The sequence below is a fragment of the Bos grunniens genome, chromosome 10 (genome assembly GCF_055505025.1).
Source record: "Bos grunniens cultivar Pamir isolate PY7600 chromosome 10, Bosgru_T2T1.0, whole genome shotgun sequence".
Lineage (NCBI taxonomy): Eukaryota > Metazoa > Chordata > Mammalia > Artiodactyla > Bovidae > Bos > Bos grunniens.
Genome location: NC_141174.1, coordinates 59,986,080 through 60,001,522, shown reverse-complemented (window position 1 = coordinate 60,001,522; position 15,443 = coordinate 59,986,080). Strand labels below are relative to the sequence as shown.

At 36.6% G+C, this 15,443-nt stretch overlaps 1 protein-coding gene across 5 annotated transcripts in view; it reads right to left on the bottom strand.

Annotated features, from left to right (window-relative positions):
* The window catches only part of MAP4K5 (mitogen-activated protein kinase kinase kinase kinase 5), a 126,187-nt gene that overhangs the window by 98,431 nt on the left and 12,313 nt on the right, over positions 1–15,443 (bottom strand). For all 5 annotated transcript variants that reach the window (XM_086321584.1, XM_086321585.1, XM_086321586.1 and 2 more), the window contains one exon: positions 232–289. In XM_086321584.1, coding sequence (XP_086177710.1) covers positions 232–289 — 58 coding nt within the window. The remainder of the gene's footprint in view (positions 1–231; positions 290–15,443) is intronic.

The following is a 15,443-nucleotide window of genomic DNA, read 5'->3' as shown; positions in this document are numbered from 1 at the left end:
TGTCAAGGTGTCTTTCAATTTTTGAATGTGCATATTACAAATTTTATTTAGTAACAAAACTACTGCATCAAATTTGTCTTTCATGAACAACCTCCAATGGAATTTCATACAACCATACTGGAGATACCCTACTGCCCTGACAACATAAAAAGACTCTTTTGGAAGAAGGGAAACAAGGAAGGATATCCGGGAAAAGTGTTCAAAAATTATTTTGAGAGTTTTAATACATACCAGGCTCCAATTTGATAATTTTTACTGCAGCCAACTCTCCCGTATGTATATTTCTGGCCTAAAAAAAAACGAAAATAAAAATTTTAAAAAGTCTGTCAACTATATAAGTTACTTGGTACTTTGTTAACTAGCTACTTATGAATCAGGCTTTTAACAAAGCTGAAAAATAAAGTCTTTATTTCCAATGAAATGAGAATAATAATTTTCCCAGTAAGGAAAAATATAGAAAAAATACACATACACACACACACACACACACACAACTACCTTTAATCCCACCACTGAAGGACAACTACTGTTTAAAATTTTGGTTTCCTTCCAAGTCTTTTCTTACACTTAACTTTTCTCAATTAAAAAAAATACTCATGGTTTTTATATATTTTATAAATACAGTCATAGGTCATTAAAAAATAAAAATATCAAATTGTGTATCTTACTATCCAGAGGAAAAAAGCTAACATTTAGTCTACGTGTTTCCTTTTTTGCCCTGTGTGTGTGTGCTCAAATGTGAATGTATTGTACCAGATGTGTCATCACAGTCTTCTACAATATGGTTTGCAGTTCAGTTCAGTCATTCAGTCATGTCCAACTCTTTGTGACCCCATGGACTGCAGCACCCTAGGCCTCCCTGTCCACCACCAACTCCTGGAATTTACTCAAACTCATGTCCATTGAGTCAGTGATGCCATCCAACCATCTCATCCTGTCGGCCCCTTCTCCTCCCACCTTCAATCTTTCCCAGCATCAGGTTCTTTTCCAGTGAGTCAGCTCTTCACATCAGGTGGCCAAAGGATTGGAGTTTCAGCTTCAACATCAGTCCTTACAATGAATATTCAGGACTGATTTCCTTTAGGATGGACTGGTTGGATCTCCTTGCAGTCCAAGGGACTCTCAAGAGTCTTCTCCTACACCACAGTTCAAAAGCATCAATTCTTCGGTGCTCAGCTTTCTTTATATTGTGCAACGCTGACTAACTTTCCATTGATGGTACATATAATTTAACTCATCTGCTATTAATGGACTTTTAATAGGATTAGGATTTAATAGGACTTAGGATTTAAATATTATTTTGGAATTAGAAATATATACATATCTTATAGCTTTATATCTATCCATAGCCTTGATTATTTCCCTCAAATAAATTCCTAGAAGAGAAAATATTTACCACTTAACAAAATATCATGGACAGACTTAGTATAAATAATACTTCAGTGATTATCACAGCAAATATTTTAGCACATATCAAAGTCTATCAGTAAGGCAACCTATAAGCATAATTGTTACGTCAAAAGGTATGTGGATTTAAAATGGACATATTGCCATATTGCTCTGAAAAAAAAATTATTGGGATTTATACTCATGCCTTAGAGAAGGAAATGGCAACCCACTCCAGTATTCTTGCCTGGAGAATCCCAGGGACAGAGGAGCCTAGTGGGCTGCCGTCTATGGAGTCTCATAGAGTCGGACACCACTGAAGCAACTTAGCAGCAGCAGCAGCATACTCATGCCTAGCTTAGATGTTAAATCTGTGTCTGCCAAGTTCTATTATAGGTACAGATTTGTATTAGTTTTAAAAAATTATGTATTTTCTCAGTGCAATATATAATTTTAAGTGGTTCATAAAACCATTCTTACTGCTAGATATTAAGGATATTATACATAGTTTTTTCATTATTTAAGATTTTTTTTAATGGATTTTAATGAAATGACTAGGTCTAAGGGTATAAATATGAACGTTTAAGGCATCAACACATACTGCCAAAATGGTCTAAAAACATTGTACTGACATACTGTCGTGTATATTCACTCAATCGTGTCTGACTCTTTGCAACTCCATGGACTATATAGCCCACCAGCCTCCTCTATTCACGAATTCTCCAGGCAAGAAGTGGATTGCTATTTCCTTCTTCAGGGGATCTTCCCTACCCAGGGATCAAACGCAGGGCGCCGGGTCTACAGGCGGATTCTTTACCATCTGAGCCACCAAGGAACATATTAGATGATGCTAATATGAGTGTTCATTTTATTACACCCAGTGGCACACCATATGTGGAAATGCAATTTAATAATCTAGAACATTTTTCACTTCAGTGTATTAGATTTGAATGTGAATTTTCATACACATAAAAAATAAGGAGCATTTGATAAAACAGGACAGTATGATTACACTTTTTTTGCTAGATTAAGTAGGTCATATTACCAAAGGAGAAAGGGAAAGAAAAGGGAAGGGAACAGAACAATGACAAAGACTTCAGGAAAGATAGTGTCAGAAGGGATATTTTTAGAAATGACATATAGATGGTGAGAAAAATAAAAGCATGGGGACAGTGATGCAGAGGCAGTCACAAACAGAAAGGTAGAAGAAAAAAAGGATTTTTTTCTAGAGAAAGGTAGAAGAAAAAAAAGGATTATTTCTACAGTAGCAGTCTCAAATATTTTGTGATAAGTTCATATATTTTCCTCATCTCTCATGGTAAACAGGGTAAGGAGAAGTCTCAGGAAGAGAAAACATTTGACCTCACCCCTATCAATGGCTACCCTTCCCCCAACTGCAAACACATTTAGAAAAATGGGAAGAGGACAGCCAGAAGCCTCACAACCATTCCTACCTCTCTTCCTCCCTGTCCTTACCAAAAGAATCATCTTGTCTTTTTCCAGTTCCTAAGGTCTTCCAGCATTTTATATCCATATAGTAGAATATTATTCAGTGATAAAAAGAAATGGAGGGAGTAGGAGGGAGTTTCAAGAGGGAGGGGGTATATGTGTGCTTACATGGCTTATTCATGTTGTTGTACGGCAAAAATCAACACAACACTGTAAAGCAATTATCCTCCAATTAAAAATTTAAAAAAAGGAATGAGCCATAGAATGGACACATGCATATGTATGTATGAATCTCTTCGCTGAGTCCCTAACAATCACAACATTGTTAATCAGCTATACTTCAATATAAAAAAATTTTTTTAAACAAAAACCCCCAAAACAAAACAACAACAAAAAAGAAATGAGTCGTCAAGCCATGAAAAGATATGGCAGAACTTTAAATGCATATTAAATGAGAAAAATCAGTCTGAAAAAGCTGTATACTATAAGAGTCCAACTATACGATATTCTAGAAAAGACAAACAATAGAAAAAGGAAAAAGAACAATGGTTGCCAGGGGTTTGGGTGAAGAGTGATGAACAGGTGAAGTGCAGAAAATTTTCAGAATGGTGAAACTAGTCTCAGTATGAAACTGTAATGGATACATGTCATTATGTATCTGTCAAAATCCACAGAACTGTACAACATAAAGAACAAACCTTCATGTAAACTACAAACTATAATAATATATCAATACTGGTTGAATAATTGTAATAAATATACCACACTTAATGCAAGATGTTAATAAAAGGGGAAACTGTGTGGGTGGGTGGGTGAGGTGTGGATACGTATAACTACGTATCTGCTCAACAAGTCTATAAATAGAAAACTGTACTAAAATTAAGCCTACTATTTTTAAAAGAATACATATAAAATTATATTAAGTATATTCATATTTTCAGACATATTGAGCCAATATTTATTATTAGAAACAATATAAATATGTTGTATTTCAATTTAACAGACCCAAAATGAAGATGCAGGAACCAAGGACACCGTTTCCAAGAGATTCTAAGAGACTCTGAAAGGAACAGATCATTGAAAAGTTTGAACAATCACAGAATCACATAAAATAAAGATGGTATTTTAAAATTCAGCTACACCATGTATAAGCCAAAATATATTTGTCATTACAGAAAAAAAAGTAAAGAATAAAAGCTAAAGGTTCCACTGACAGGATAAACACTTAAGTGTCAGTCTCCATTTTGAAGACATATTTCTGTTTTCTCCAAATGAAGACCCGATGGGCAAAAGTTCATACTCTGTAATTTTCCAGCTGGATTTTTAAAACAGAAAGCAGTACCAGGCTCTTTTATAATGAAAGGCAAAGAGGCTTTCAAAAAAAAAAAAAAAAGATCTTCTAAACAGAGACTTTACAGATTCAATTTACTAAAGAGATCTTTCAGAAAATTAACTATACAATTTCACACTTTGATCCAGTGGAGTCATACGTAGTACTAGTTTTTGAAACCCAACATTTCCTTTTGACAAATTGTCAATACACCTAAAGAAACTAGATATTCTCAAGTATTTTTGTTTCTTAACTTTAACACACAGGAATTTGAAGATTCTGTGCTGCATTTCTAAGAGGAGCTAATAAATAACACAACACCTCTACAAGAAGATCTAAATTATTTCTGATTCCCACTTATCTTAGAGGTTACTGCTATACACTAACACTTAAACTTAAGGGTATACTAAACACCCAAAAGTCTAATAAAGTATTTCACTATAGTTTATTTAACTCTTTATTAATCAGGAATTAAAATTATTAGATGAAAAAGATAATAATAAATGGGATCAGTGTCACTATACAATCCATAGAAGAGCCTTCCTATTTAAATTTATTTTCTATCCTCTTTGCCAGGGTACTTCCCTTATCTCTTAATATTTCCAAGTCAATTTACTACCAGAGAAGTACTTTTACTCAAACTCTTCCGTCTCGGATTTTTAATGCATAGTGAAACATTAAATTTCTGCTTGTACCAAGAAGCTGTTTGTCCTCCTAACTAAACCATTTCTATTTTAACAGTACTATGCAGTTGTCAATTTTGTAAACCATGAACTTTCCCACATGCTGTAAGATTTTTAATGTGACTAAAAAATAATTAAACTTTTGAGTTATCAACAAAGAATATAAAGATATGATTTAAGGCATAGTCTATACCGAAATCAGATTGATTATATTCTTTGCAGCCAAAGATGGAGAAGCTCTATACAGTCAGCAAAAACAAGACCAGGAGCTGACTGTGGCTCAGACCATGAACTCCTTATTGCCAAATTCAGACTTAAATTGAAGAAAGTAGGGAAAACCACTAGACCATTCAGGTATGACCTAAATCAAATCCCTTATGATTATACAGTGGAAGTGAGAAATAGATTTAAGGGCCTAGATCTGATAAATAGAGTGCCTGATGACTATGGAATGAGGTTCGTGACACCGTACAGGAGACAGGGATCAAGACCATTCCCATAGAAAAGAAATGCAAAAAAACGAAATGGCTGTCTGGGGAGGCCTTACAAATAGCTGTGAAAAGAAGAGAAGCGAAAACAAAGGAGAAAAGGAAAGATATAAACATCTGAATGCAGAGTTCCAAAGAATAGCAAGAAGAGATAAGAAAGCCTTCTTCAGCGATCAATGCAAAGAAATAGAGGAAAACAACAGAATGGGAAAGACTAGGGATCTCTTCAAGAAAATCAGAGATACCAAGGGAACATTTCATGCAAAGATGGGCTCGATAAAAGACAGAAATGGTATGGATCTAACAGAAGCAGAAGATATTACGAAGAGATGGCAAGAATACACAGAATTGTACAAAAAAGATCTTCACGACCCAGATAATCACGATGGTGTGATCACTGACCTAGAGCCAGACATCCTGGAATGTGAAGTCAAGTGGGCCTTAGAAAGCATCACTACGAACAAAGCTAGTGGAGGTGATGGAATTCCAGTTGAGCTATTCCAAATCCTGAAAGATGATGCTGTGAAAGTGCTGCACTCAATATGCCAGCAAATTTGGAAAACTCAGCAGTGGCCACACGACTGAAAAAGGTCAGTTTTCATTCCTATCCCAAACAAAGGCAATGCCGAAGAATGCTCAAACTACCACACAATTGCACTCATCTCACACGCTAGTAAAGTAATGCTCAAAATTCTCCAAGCCAGGCTTCAGCAATATGTGAACCGTGAACTTCCTGATGTTCAAGCTGGTTTTAGAAAAGGCAGAGGAACCAGAGATCAAATTGCCAATATCCACTGGATCATGGAAAAGCAAGAGAGTTCCAGAAAAACATCTATTTCTGCTTTACTGACTATGCCAAAGCCTTTGACTGTGTGAATCACAATAAACTGTGGAAAATTCTGAAAGAGATGGGAATACCAGACCACCTGATCTGCCTCTTGAGAAATTTGTATGCAGGTCAGGAAGCAACAGTTAGAACTGGACATGGAACAACAGACTGGTTCCAAATAGGAAAAGGAGTTTGTCAAGGCTGTATATTGTCACCCTGTTTATTTAACTTATATGCAGAGTACATCATGAGAAACGCTGGGCTGGAAGAAGCACAAGCTGGGATCAAGATTGCCAGGAGAAATATCAATAACCTCAGATATGCAGATGACACCACGCTTATGGCAGAAAGTGAAGAGGAACTCAAAAGCCTCTTGATGAAAGTGAAAGTGGAGAGTGAAAAAGCTGGCTTAAAGCTCAACATTCAGAAAACGAAGATCATGGCATCCCGTCCCACCAGTTCACGGGAAATAGATGGGAAACAGTGGAAACAGTGTCAGATTTTATTTTTCTGGGCTCCAGAATCACTACAGATGGTGACTGCAGCCATGAAATTAAAAGACGCTTACTCCTTGGAAGGAAAGTTATGACCAACCTAGATAGCATATTCAAAAGCAGAGACATTACTTTGCGAACAAAGGTCGGTCTAGTCAAGGCTATGGTTTTTCCTGTGGTCATGTATGGATGTGAGAGTTGGACTGTGAAGAAGGCTGAGCACCGAAGAATTGATGCTTTTGAACTATGGTGTTGGAGAAGACTCTTGAGAGTCCCTTGGACTGCAAGGAGATCCAACCAGTCCATTCTGAAGGAGATCAGCTCTGGGATTTCTTTGGAAGGAATGATGCTAAAGCTGAAACTCCAGTACTTTGGCCACCTCATGCGAAGAGTTGACTCATTGGAAAAGACTCTGATGCTGGGAGGGATTGGGGGCAGGAGGAGAAGGAGACGACAGAGGATGAGATGGCTGGATGGCATCACTGACTAGATGGACGTGAGTCTGAGTGAACTCCGGGAGTTGGTGAGGGACAGGGAGGCCTGGCGTGCTGGGGTTCATGGGGTCGCAAAGAGTCAGACACGACTGAGCAACCGATCTGATCTGATCTATCTCATTAGTGAGGAAGATGAAAGTCCTCCCATTCCAGTGATCCTTCCCCCTCACCAATCTAGTGCATTCCCTTGACTACCAATTACATCTTTCAAGTTCTCTCATCTTAATTGTCAGGGTTCCATGGTCCACCACTCCATTTATAATCTCTCCCTTACAAACATCCTTAAATTCCTTCTCTTCTTATCCTCTATCATGCTAGTCTAGCAAAATCCTTATCTGATTAAACTTGATTATCACTAGTTCCATACTGATATTGAACAGCTAAATGTTATTGGGAAAAAAAATTATAAAATCACACTAACGGGCCTTACTTTCAAATCATTACACAAACCTCAAACTACAACTTCTCCACTAGGTTTGATTTTCTACTCTTCGTAAAAAAATACTTTATACTTCTCTCTTGAAGCCATTAACCTAAGCCTCTGTTACTCACTCCTCTGTTACCTATCCATTAGGATACTCTATTTACTGAATTTAAGTCCCTATGAACAGAGTCTCATCTTTTCTTTATCTAACATTCTACTATGTAGTCCTATGGCTTTAACAACCATCTCCAGGATTAATCTCTCCTCACACAGCTCCAGACTCCTAAATCCATGGAAACCTGACACACATGCCAACCCTAACATATAACATTCAATTATCCCTGCTCCACACTTTCATCCTCACAAATTCCCAAGTAAAATAAAATTTACTGCAGCCAGTCAGTTGCTTAAGCACAAAACCCAAGGTCATTCTTCATTTCTTTCCTTCACATTCCTCACATCCAATAACTCAGAAAACACTGGTATTTTAAAAATATAAAGCAAATTCATTAACTTCTGTCTACCTCCTCTGCTATACTCCACTCCAGCTTGTCTCCATTAGGAATCAGCAAACTATTTAATGTGAAATGCAAAGGAACAGCAAATCGAGGATAATTCCTACTTTCTGGATTGTACAAGTGAATAAACACTGTGATTCCATTCACTAAGATGACAAACACACAAGATGGACACATTTCACAGGTGAAGGGGAAGGACAGTGAAGGTACATAGATGAGGGGCTCAGATACGAACATATTTACATTTCAGGTTCCTAAAGATGAGCCAATTCATTGGAAAAGACTCTGATGTTGGGAAAGATTAAGGGCAAGAGGAGAAGGGGGAGAAGAGGATGAGATGGTTGGATGGCATCACCAACTCTATGGACATGAGTTTCAGCAAACTCTGGGAGACAATGAAGGACAGGGAAGCCTGGCTACAGTACATGGGGTAGCAGAGTCAAACATGACTGAGCCACTGAACAACAACAATAGAAAACTAACTGCATATAATATGGAATATCCTGTAAGCCACTTAATAGCTCGTGAAGCTCAAGAACTAACATGGATTGGAGGCAGTCTGGGCATCATCAACAATACTGAATCCAGGCCAGTAGATGAGATAACCTAGGAAGAGTACACAGAGGAAAAAAAAATTCAAGAACAGAAATCCTAAAATATTACTGACATGTACAGGATAGTGAAACCAAAGTCTCCAGGATAGATTAGATGTTAGCCCACAAAACAAATCTCGATAAACTTCAGTTCAGTTGCTCAGTCATGAAGAACAAAATCATAGCAAGCATCTTTTCCAATGACATTAGATTAGAAATGAACTACAAGGGGAAAAAGCTGCAAAAAATACAAACACATAGAGGCTAAACAATATGCTGCTGCTGCTGCTAAGTCGCGTCAGTCGTGTCCGACTCTGTGCGACCCCATAGACGGCAGCCCACCAGGCTCCCCCATCCCTGGGATTCTCCAGGCAAGAGTACTGGAGTGGGCTGCCATTGCCTTCTCATATGCTACTAACCAGTGAAGAAACCAAAAAGGAAATTTAAAAAGTACCTGGAGACAAATGAAAATGGAAACACAGCCATCCAAAATCTACAGGATGCAACAAAAGTAATTCTAAAAAGAGTTTATACAGATACAAGCCTACCTCAAGAAACAAGAAAAATCTCAAACATCTAACCATACACCTAAAGAAACTAGAAAAATAAGAACAAACAAACCAAAAGTTTGAAAAGGAAAAGAAATAATAAAAATGAGAGCAGAAGTAAGTGAAATAGAAAAAAAATTTAAATGTGAAAGATCAATAAAACTAAGAGCTGGTTCCTTGAAAATATGAAGAAAACGGATAAACCTTTAGCCAGACTTATCAAGAAAAAAAAAAATAAAAGACACAAAATCAGAAAAGAAAGAGAAGTTACAACTGACACCACACATATCCAAGGATCATAAGAAAATATTACAAACAATTATACACCAATAAAATGGACTACCCGGAAAAAAGCACAAATTCCTAGAAGCATACAAACTCTTACTGAATCAGGAAGAAACATAAAATACCAGCAGATCAATTACCAATAATGAAATTAAATCAGTAATAAAATTTTTCCCAACAAAATTCTAGGATCAGACAGCTTAAAAAGTAATTCTACTAAGTATTTAAAGAAGATTTAACACCAACCTTTGCAAATTATTCAAAAAAAATAAAAAAGAAAGAATACTTCTGAACCGATTCTATGAGGCAAGCACCATCCTCATACCAAAATCAGACAAAGACACAACAACAACAAAAAAGAAAATTAAAGAATATCACTGATGAACATAGATACAAAAATCCTCAACAAAATATGAGCACACTGAATTTAATAATATATTAAAAGGATTATACACCATAAACAAATGATATTATCCCAGGGATAAAGGATGGTTCAATAGCTTCAAATTGATCAATGTGATATATCACATGAACAAACTAAAGAATAAAAATCATACAATCATCTCAAGAGATACAGAAACAGTTTTTGACAAAGTTCAACATCCATTTATGATAAAGACTCTACAACAAAGCGAGTATAAAGGGAACATACCTCAGCACAATAAAAGCCATATATGACCAATCTACAGTGAACATCATACTTAACAGTGAAAAGCTAAAAGCATTTCCTGTGAAATCAAGACAAAGATGCCCATTCTTACCACTTATATTCAACACAGTTTTGGAAGTCCTAGCCACAGCAATCAGAGAACAAAAATAATAAAAGGAATCCAAATTGGAAAGGAAACATAAAACTATCAATACTTGTAGACGACATATTATATATAGAGAAAATTCTTAAGATGCCACCAAAAAACTATTAAAACTAATAAATGAATTCAGTAAAGCTGCAAAATAAAATCATCATACTACCTACAGACTCAATGCAATCCTTATAAAAATACCAATGGCACTTTTCACAGAACCGGAACAAATAATTCTGAAATATATATGGAAGCACTGCTGCTACTGCTGCTGCTAAGTCACTTCAGTCGTGTGCGACTCTGTGTGACCCCATAGACGGCAGCCCACCAGGCTCCCCCATCCCTGGGATTCTCCAGGCAAGAACACTGGAGTGGGTTGCCATTTCCTTCTCCAATGCATGAAAGTGAAAAGTGAAAGTGAAGTCACTCAGTTGTGTCCGACTCTTCGAGACCCCGTGGACTGCAGCCTACCAGGCTCCTCCGCCCATGGGATTTTCCAGGCAAGAGTACTGGAGTGGGGTGCCATCGCCTTCTCCAATATGGAAGCACAAAACACTCCAAATAACTAAAACAATCTTGATAAAGTAGAAGAAAGCTGGGGGTATCACACTTCCTGATTTATTTATATTATAAAACTACAGTAATCAAAACAGTATGGTACTGGCACATAGGTCAATGGAATAAAATAGAGAGTCCAAATATCCACACTTACATGGTTAATTATTGCAAAGGAGGCAAGAATATCAAATTGGGAAAAGACACCCTCTTCAAGAAATAATGCTCAGAAAACTGGACAGCTACATGCAAAAGAATCACACAAGACTACTTTCTCACACCATCTACATATATCTTAAACTCAAAATGGATTAAAGACATAAATGTAAGACCTAAAAACATAACACTTAAGAAAACACAGGCAGTACACATTTGACATTGATCTCAACAATATTTTTTTAATATTTTTTATAATTTTTTAATATTCTCAAGCAAGAGAAAATCAAAAATTAAAAAAAAAAAAAGCAGACTGTATCAAACTAAGAAGCTTTTGCACAGCAAAGGAAACTACCGACAAGACAAAAATGTTACCTACTGACTAGGAAAATATACTTGCAAATAATATATCCCATAAGAGGTTAACCGGAGAAGGCAATGGCAACCCACTCCAGTACTCTTGCCTGGAAAATCCCATGGATGGAGGAGCCTTGGTAGGCTGCAGTCCATGGGGTTGCTAAGAGTCCGGCAGGACTGAGCGACTTCACTTTCACTTTCGTGAACTGGAGAAGGAAATGGCAACCCACTCCAGTATTCTTGCCTGGAGAATCCCAGGGACGGAGGAGCCTGGTGGGCTGCCGTCTATAGGGTCACACAGAGTTGGACACGACTGAAGCGACTTAGCAGCAGCAGTAGCAAGAGGTTAACATCCAAAATACATAAACAGCTCATACAACTCAAGATTAAAAAAAAAAACAAACCTCAATTTAAAAAATGGGCAGAGGACCCGAATACTTTTCAAAAGACATATAGATGGCTAACAGGCATATGAAAAAATACTTAGTACCACTAATCAGTGAAATGCAAATCAAAACCACAATGTCACAGCTGTCAGAATAGCTATTACCAAATAGATAACAAATAAAAAGAGCTGGCAAGGGTGTGCAAAAAAGGGAACCCTCGTGCACTGCTGGTGGGATGTAACTTGGAGCAGCCACTGTGGAAAACAGTATGACGGATTCTCAAAAATGCAAAAATATTGAATAGAACTGACACATGACAAAGGAATATCACTGCCGGGAATCTATGTGAAGATAACAAGAACACTGACTCAAAAATTTACACACTGCATGCCACTATTCACTGCAGATTTATTTACAATAGCCAAGATATGAAAGTAACCCAAGTAGAGATACACACACACACACACAACACAAAAGCGCACACACGTGCACACACATGCACAAGTATATTACTTAGCCATAAAAAATGAAATCTTCTCATTTGCAACAATGTAAATAATCTTGTGGATACTGTGCTAAGTGAGGTAAGTCAGACAAACACTTTAATTTCTCCTATATGTGGAATCTAAAGCACAAAACAAAACAGAAACAGACTCGCAGATCAAACTGGTGGGTTGCCAGAGGGGAGGGGGATGAGAGATGAGTAAAATAAGCAAGGGAGATTAAAAGATATAAACTTCCAGTCACAAAATAAGTAAGTCACAGCGATGTAAAGTACAGCATAGGGAATACAGTCAATAATAGTGTGTAATAAATTTGTATGGCAACAGATAACTAGACTTACTGCTGTGATCATTTTGTAATGTATAAAAATATCGAATCACTCTGCAGTACATCTGAAACTAATATTGTAAATCAATTGTTGTTGCTGTTGCTGTTCAGTCTCTAAGTCATATCTGACTCATTGTGACCCCATGGACTATAGCCGCCTGACAGGCTCTTCTGTTCACAGGATTTCCCAGCCAGGCAAGAATACTGGTGTGGGTTGCCATTTCCTTCTCCAGGGATCTCCAGGGACGAGGGATCAAACCTGTCTCCTGCTTGGCGGGCAGATCCTTTACACTGAGCCACTGGGGAAGACTTGTAAGTCAATTACTCCTCAACAAAAACAAATAAGTAGGTAGGGAGGTTAAAAAAAAAACAAAACTACTCTAGAGATACTGTTCTATGAGAATCTTAGTTTGGAGGAAATTTTGGAAATCATCTAATTCAAAGTCTATGGAAGTCATTGGTCAATTTGATACATTCATCTTTAGAATAAATTTAGTTGTATAAAGGCTTTTTATGATAAGCAAAATTGCGACTTTATTAATTTCTCTTCAGTGTCCCTGGTGGCCTAGTGGTGAGGATTTGGTGCTCTCTCCTCAGTGGTCCCAGTTTTGCTTTATTCTATTCCTCCTATGAAAAATTTCAGATATCTAGATTCATTGATTTATTCAGTAAATATGTGTTGAGTTCCTATGGCGCTCAGGGGGCCTAGTTCTAATTTTAACACGGCTCAGATAGAAATAGAAAAACTCCCTTCTATCTATGGATGAAACATGCTAATTTTCCCAACATGCTACATACAGATTCCAGACCCTTACCACTATTTTGATTGCTATATGCTTTGACCATGAACTCAAACTTTGATGCCCAACAAAAATGATAGTAGTTAAAATATTAGATTCATTACAAAAGTCATGGTATAGATGACTTAGATTCTTTCTTCAAATCTCTATAAAGGTATGATATTTTTTAAATTCAAAAATAAATGTTGAAAGTGATATATTCAAAACACAATGCAGTACTTCGGCCTGTGGCAAGAATAAAGTAAAGTGCTTCATTTTACTTCTATTATAAATCTTTTTAGGAAAAAGGGAGGTCATAAATACATACTGTAGACTACATAAGTTGCATAAATTTCAAGGAAACCACTTCCAATAAGATCATCAAATGTATGTGAACAAAATATCATAAAAAAGGGAGCCACTTATATAGCATATTCGCCAGATGAAAATCTAATATAAAGATAAGTCATTAATTATTTTAACATTTATTCACTCAGCGCCCCTTATGCATTGTATACTTTAGGTATGAGGGTAGTATTTGGTGGGGTAATAGCAAAGAATTAAAGATTTACCCGCTTGCTTTGAGTTTCAATGGGACAGATTTCAGATCCATACAGGAAAGTTTTTTATAGTACTTAAGTAGGAACCAACTGCTTCTAAAAATAGCATGTCTTTACTATTTAAATGTTAAACGATCCCTTATAAAAGGGTAAGGGACATATGTACTGTGCAAGAGGTTCCTGCCAGCTCCCAAATCACTTAATTTTTGTGGAGTAAGTTACTTCCAAGCTGCCTTCCAAATCTAGACAGGTGCTCCCTCTCTGCTGAAGGAGGCTGTATTGCAGGCTTTGCCCCACTACCAGGCAGACATATTCAGAGTCTAAGGCCTGACTGTTAGGGTGACCCCAAATCTGTCCAAATGACTTTTATCTCAGGATACACTAGAGCCTTAGTCTGTCAGGATACTTACTTGTGTCTGAAAAGAAGTCCTTTCCTAATACAGACTGATTTTATCAAAGGGAGCATTTCTTCTAGAGGATTGTTTAAACTGAATTAAGTATCCTTTGTCATTAAGGAGGCCTTAGTGGCAAAGGAAAAGGGAGAAAGGGGATTAAGATTTTAAAAGGTAGGCAAAAAAGAAACATAAAAATATAAGTGTAGAATAAGGTGGCAGGAATACATTAATTATTAATAATAAAAAAAGAGGTAGGGAATATATAAATACTTAATCACTGTTAGTGGGTGCAACTTTGGGGGGAAATAATTGGTCAAATTCACTAAAAGCTTAACATAAATCAGAAAACTTATTTCTAGACATTTACTTAAAGAAATAATTAAGGATATGCGAAAAGAATTTGTTCAAGGGTATGGATCACAGTATGCTTAATAAGGAAACACTGGAGATGATTTACTTGTTCAGCAATAATGAATTAAACATTGTACAGATACAAGGAAATAATACAAATATTAAATGTATATAGTTACATGAAAAGTTGTGACACACTGTTAAATGAAAAAGTATATTATCAAATATATAGTCCACATAATATTCTATATATAATGTTTACATATAATACATATTATGATGTATGTGTATGGGTGTGTGCTCAGTCGCTATGTCCAACTCTTTGTGACTTTGTAGACTATAGCCCACAAGGCTCCTCTGACCATGGGATCTCCAGGCAAGCACACTGAGGGCAGGAGAAGGGGTTGCCATGCCCACCTCCAGGGGATCTACCAAATTTGGGGATAGAATTCGTGTTATGTCTGTGTCTCTGCGATGAAGGCGGATTCTTTACCCACTGAACCACCTGTGAAGCCCTGATTTATGTATGTGTCCTTAATATGACTTTTTAAAAGTTTTGAAAGATATATAAAAATTTTCATCTTTCAGTAAAAGTACATGTAATTTTTCATTTATTCCTATATCATAGTTTTCTAAAATAAACACCTATTACTTAAAATTTATTTTTTGAAAAATGTAGGAAAGAAGGCTATCAATTCTGAGGCAAGGAAGAAAGAGGCAAACAGGAAGGCAAGTCCTACCCATGAATC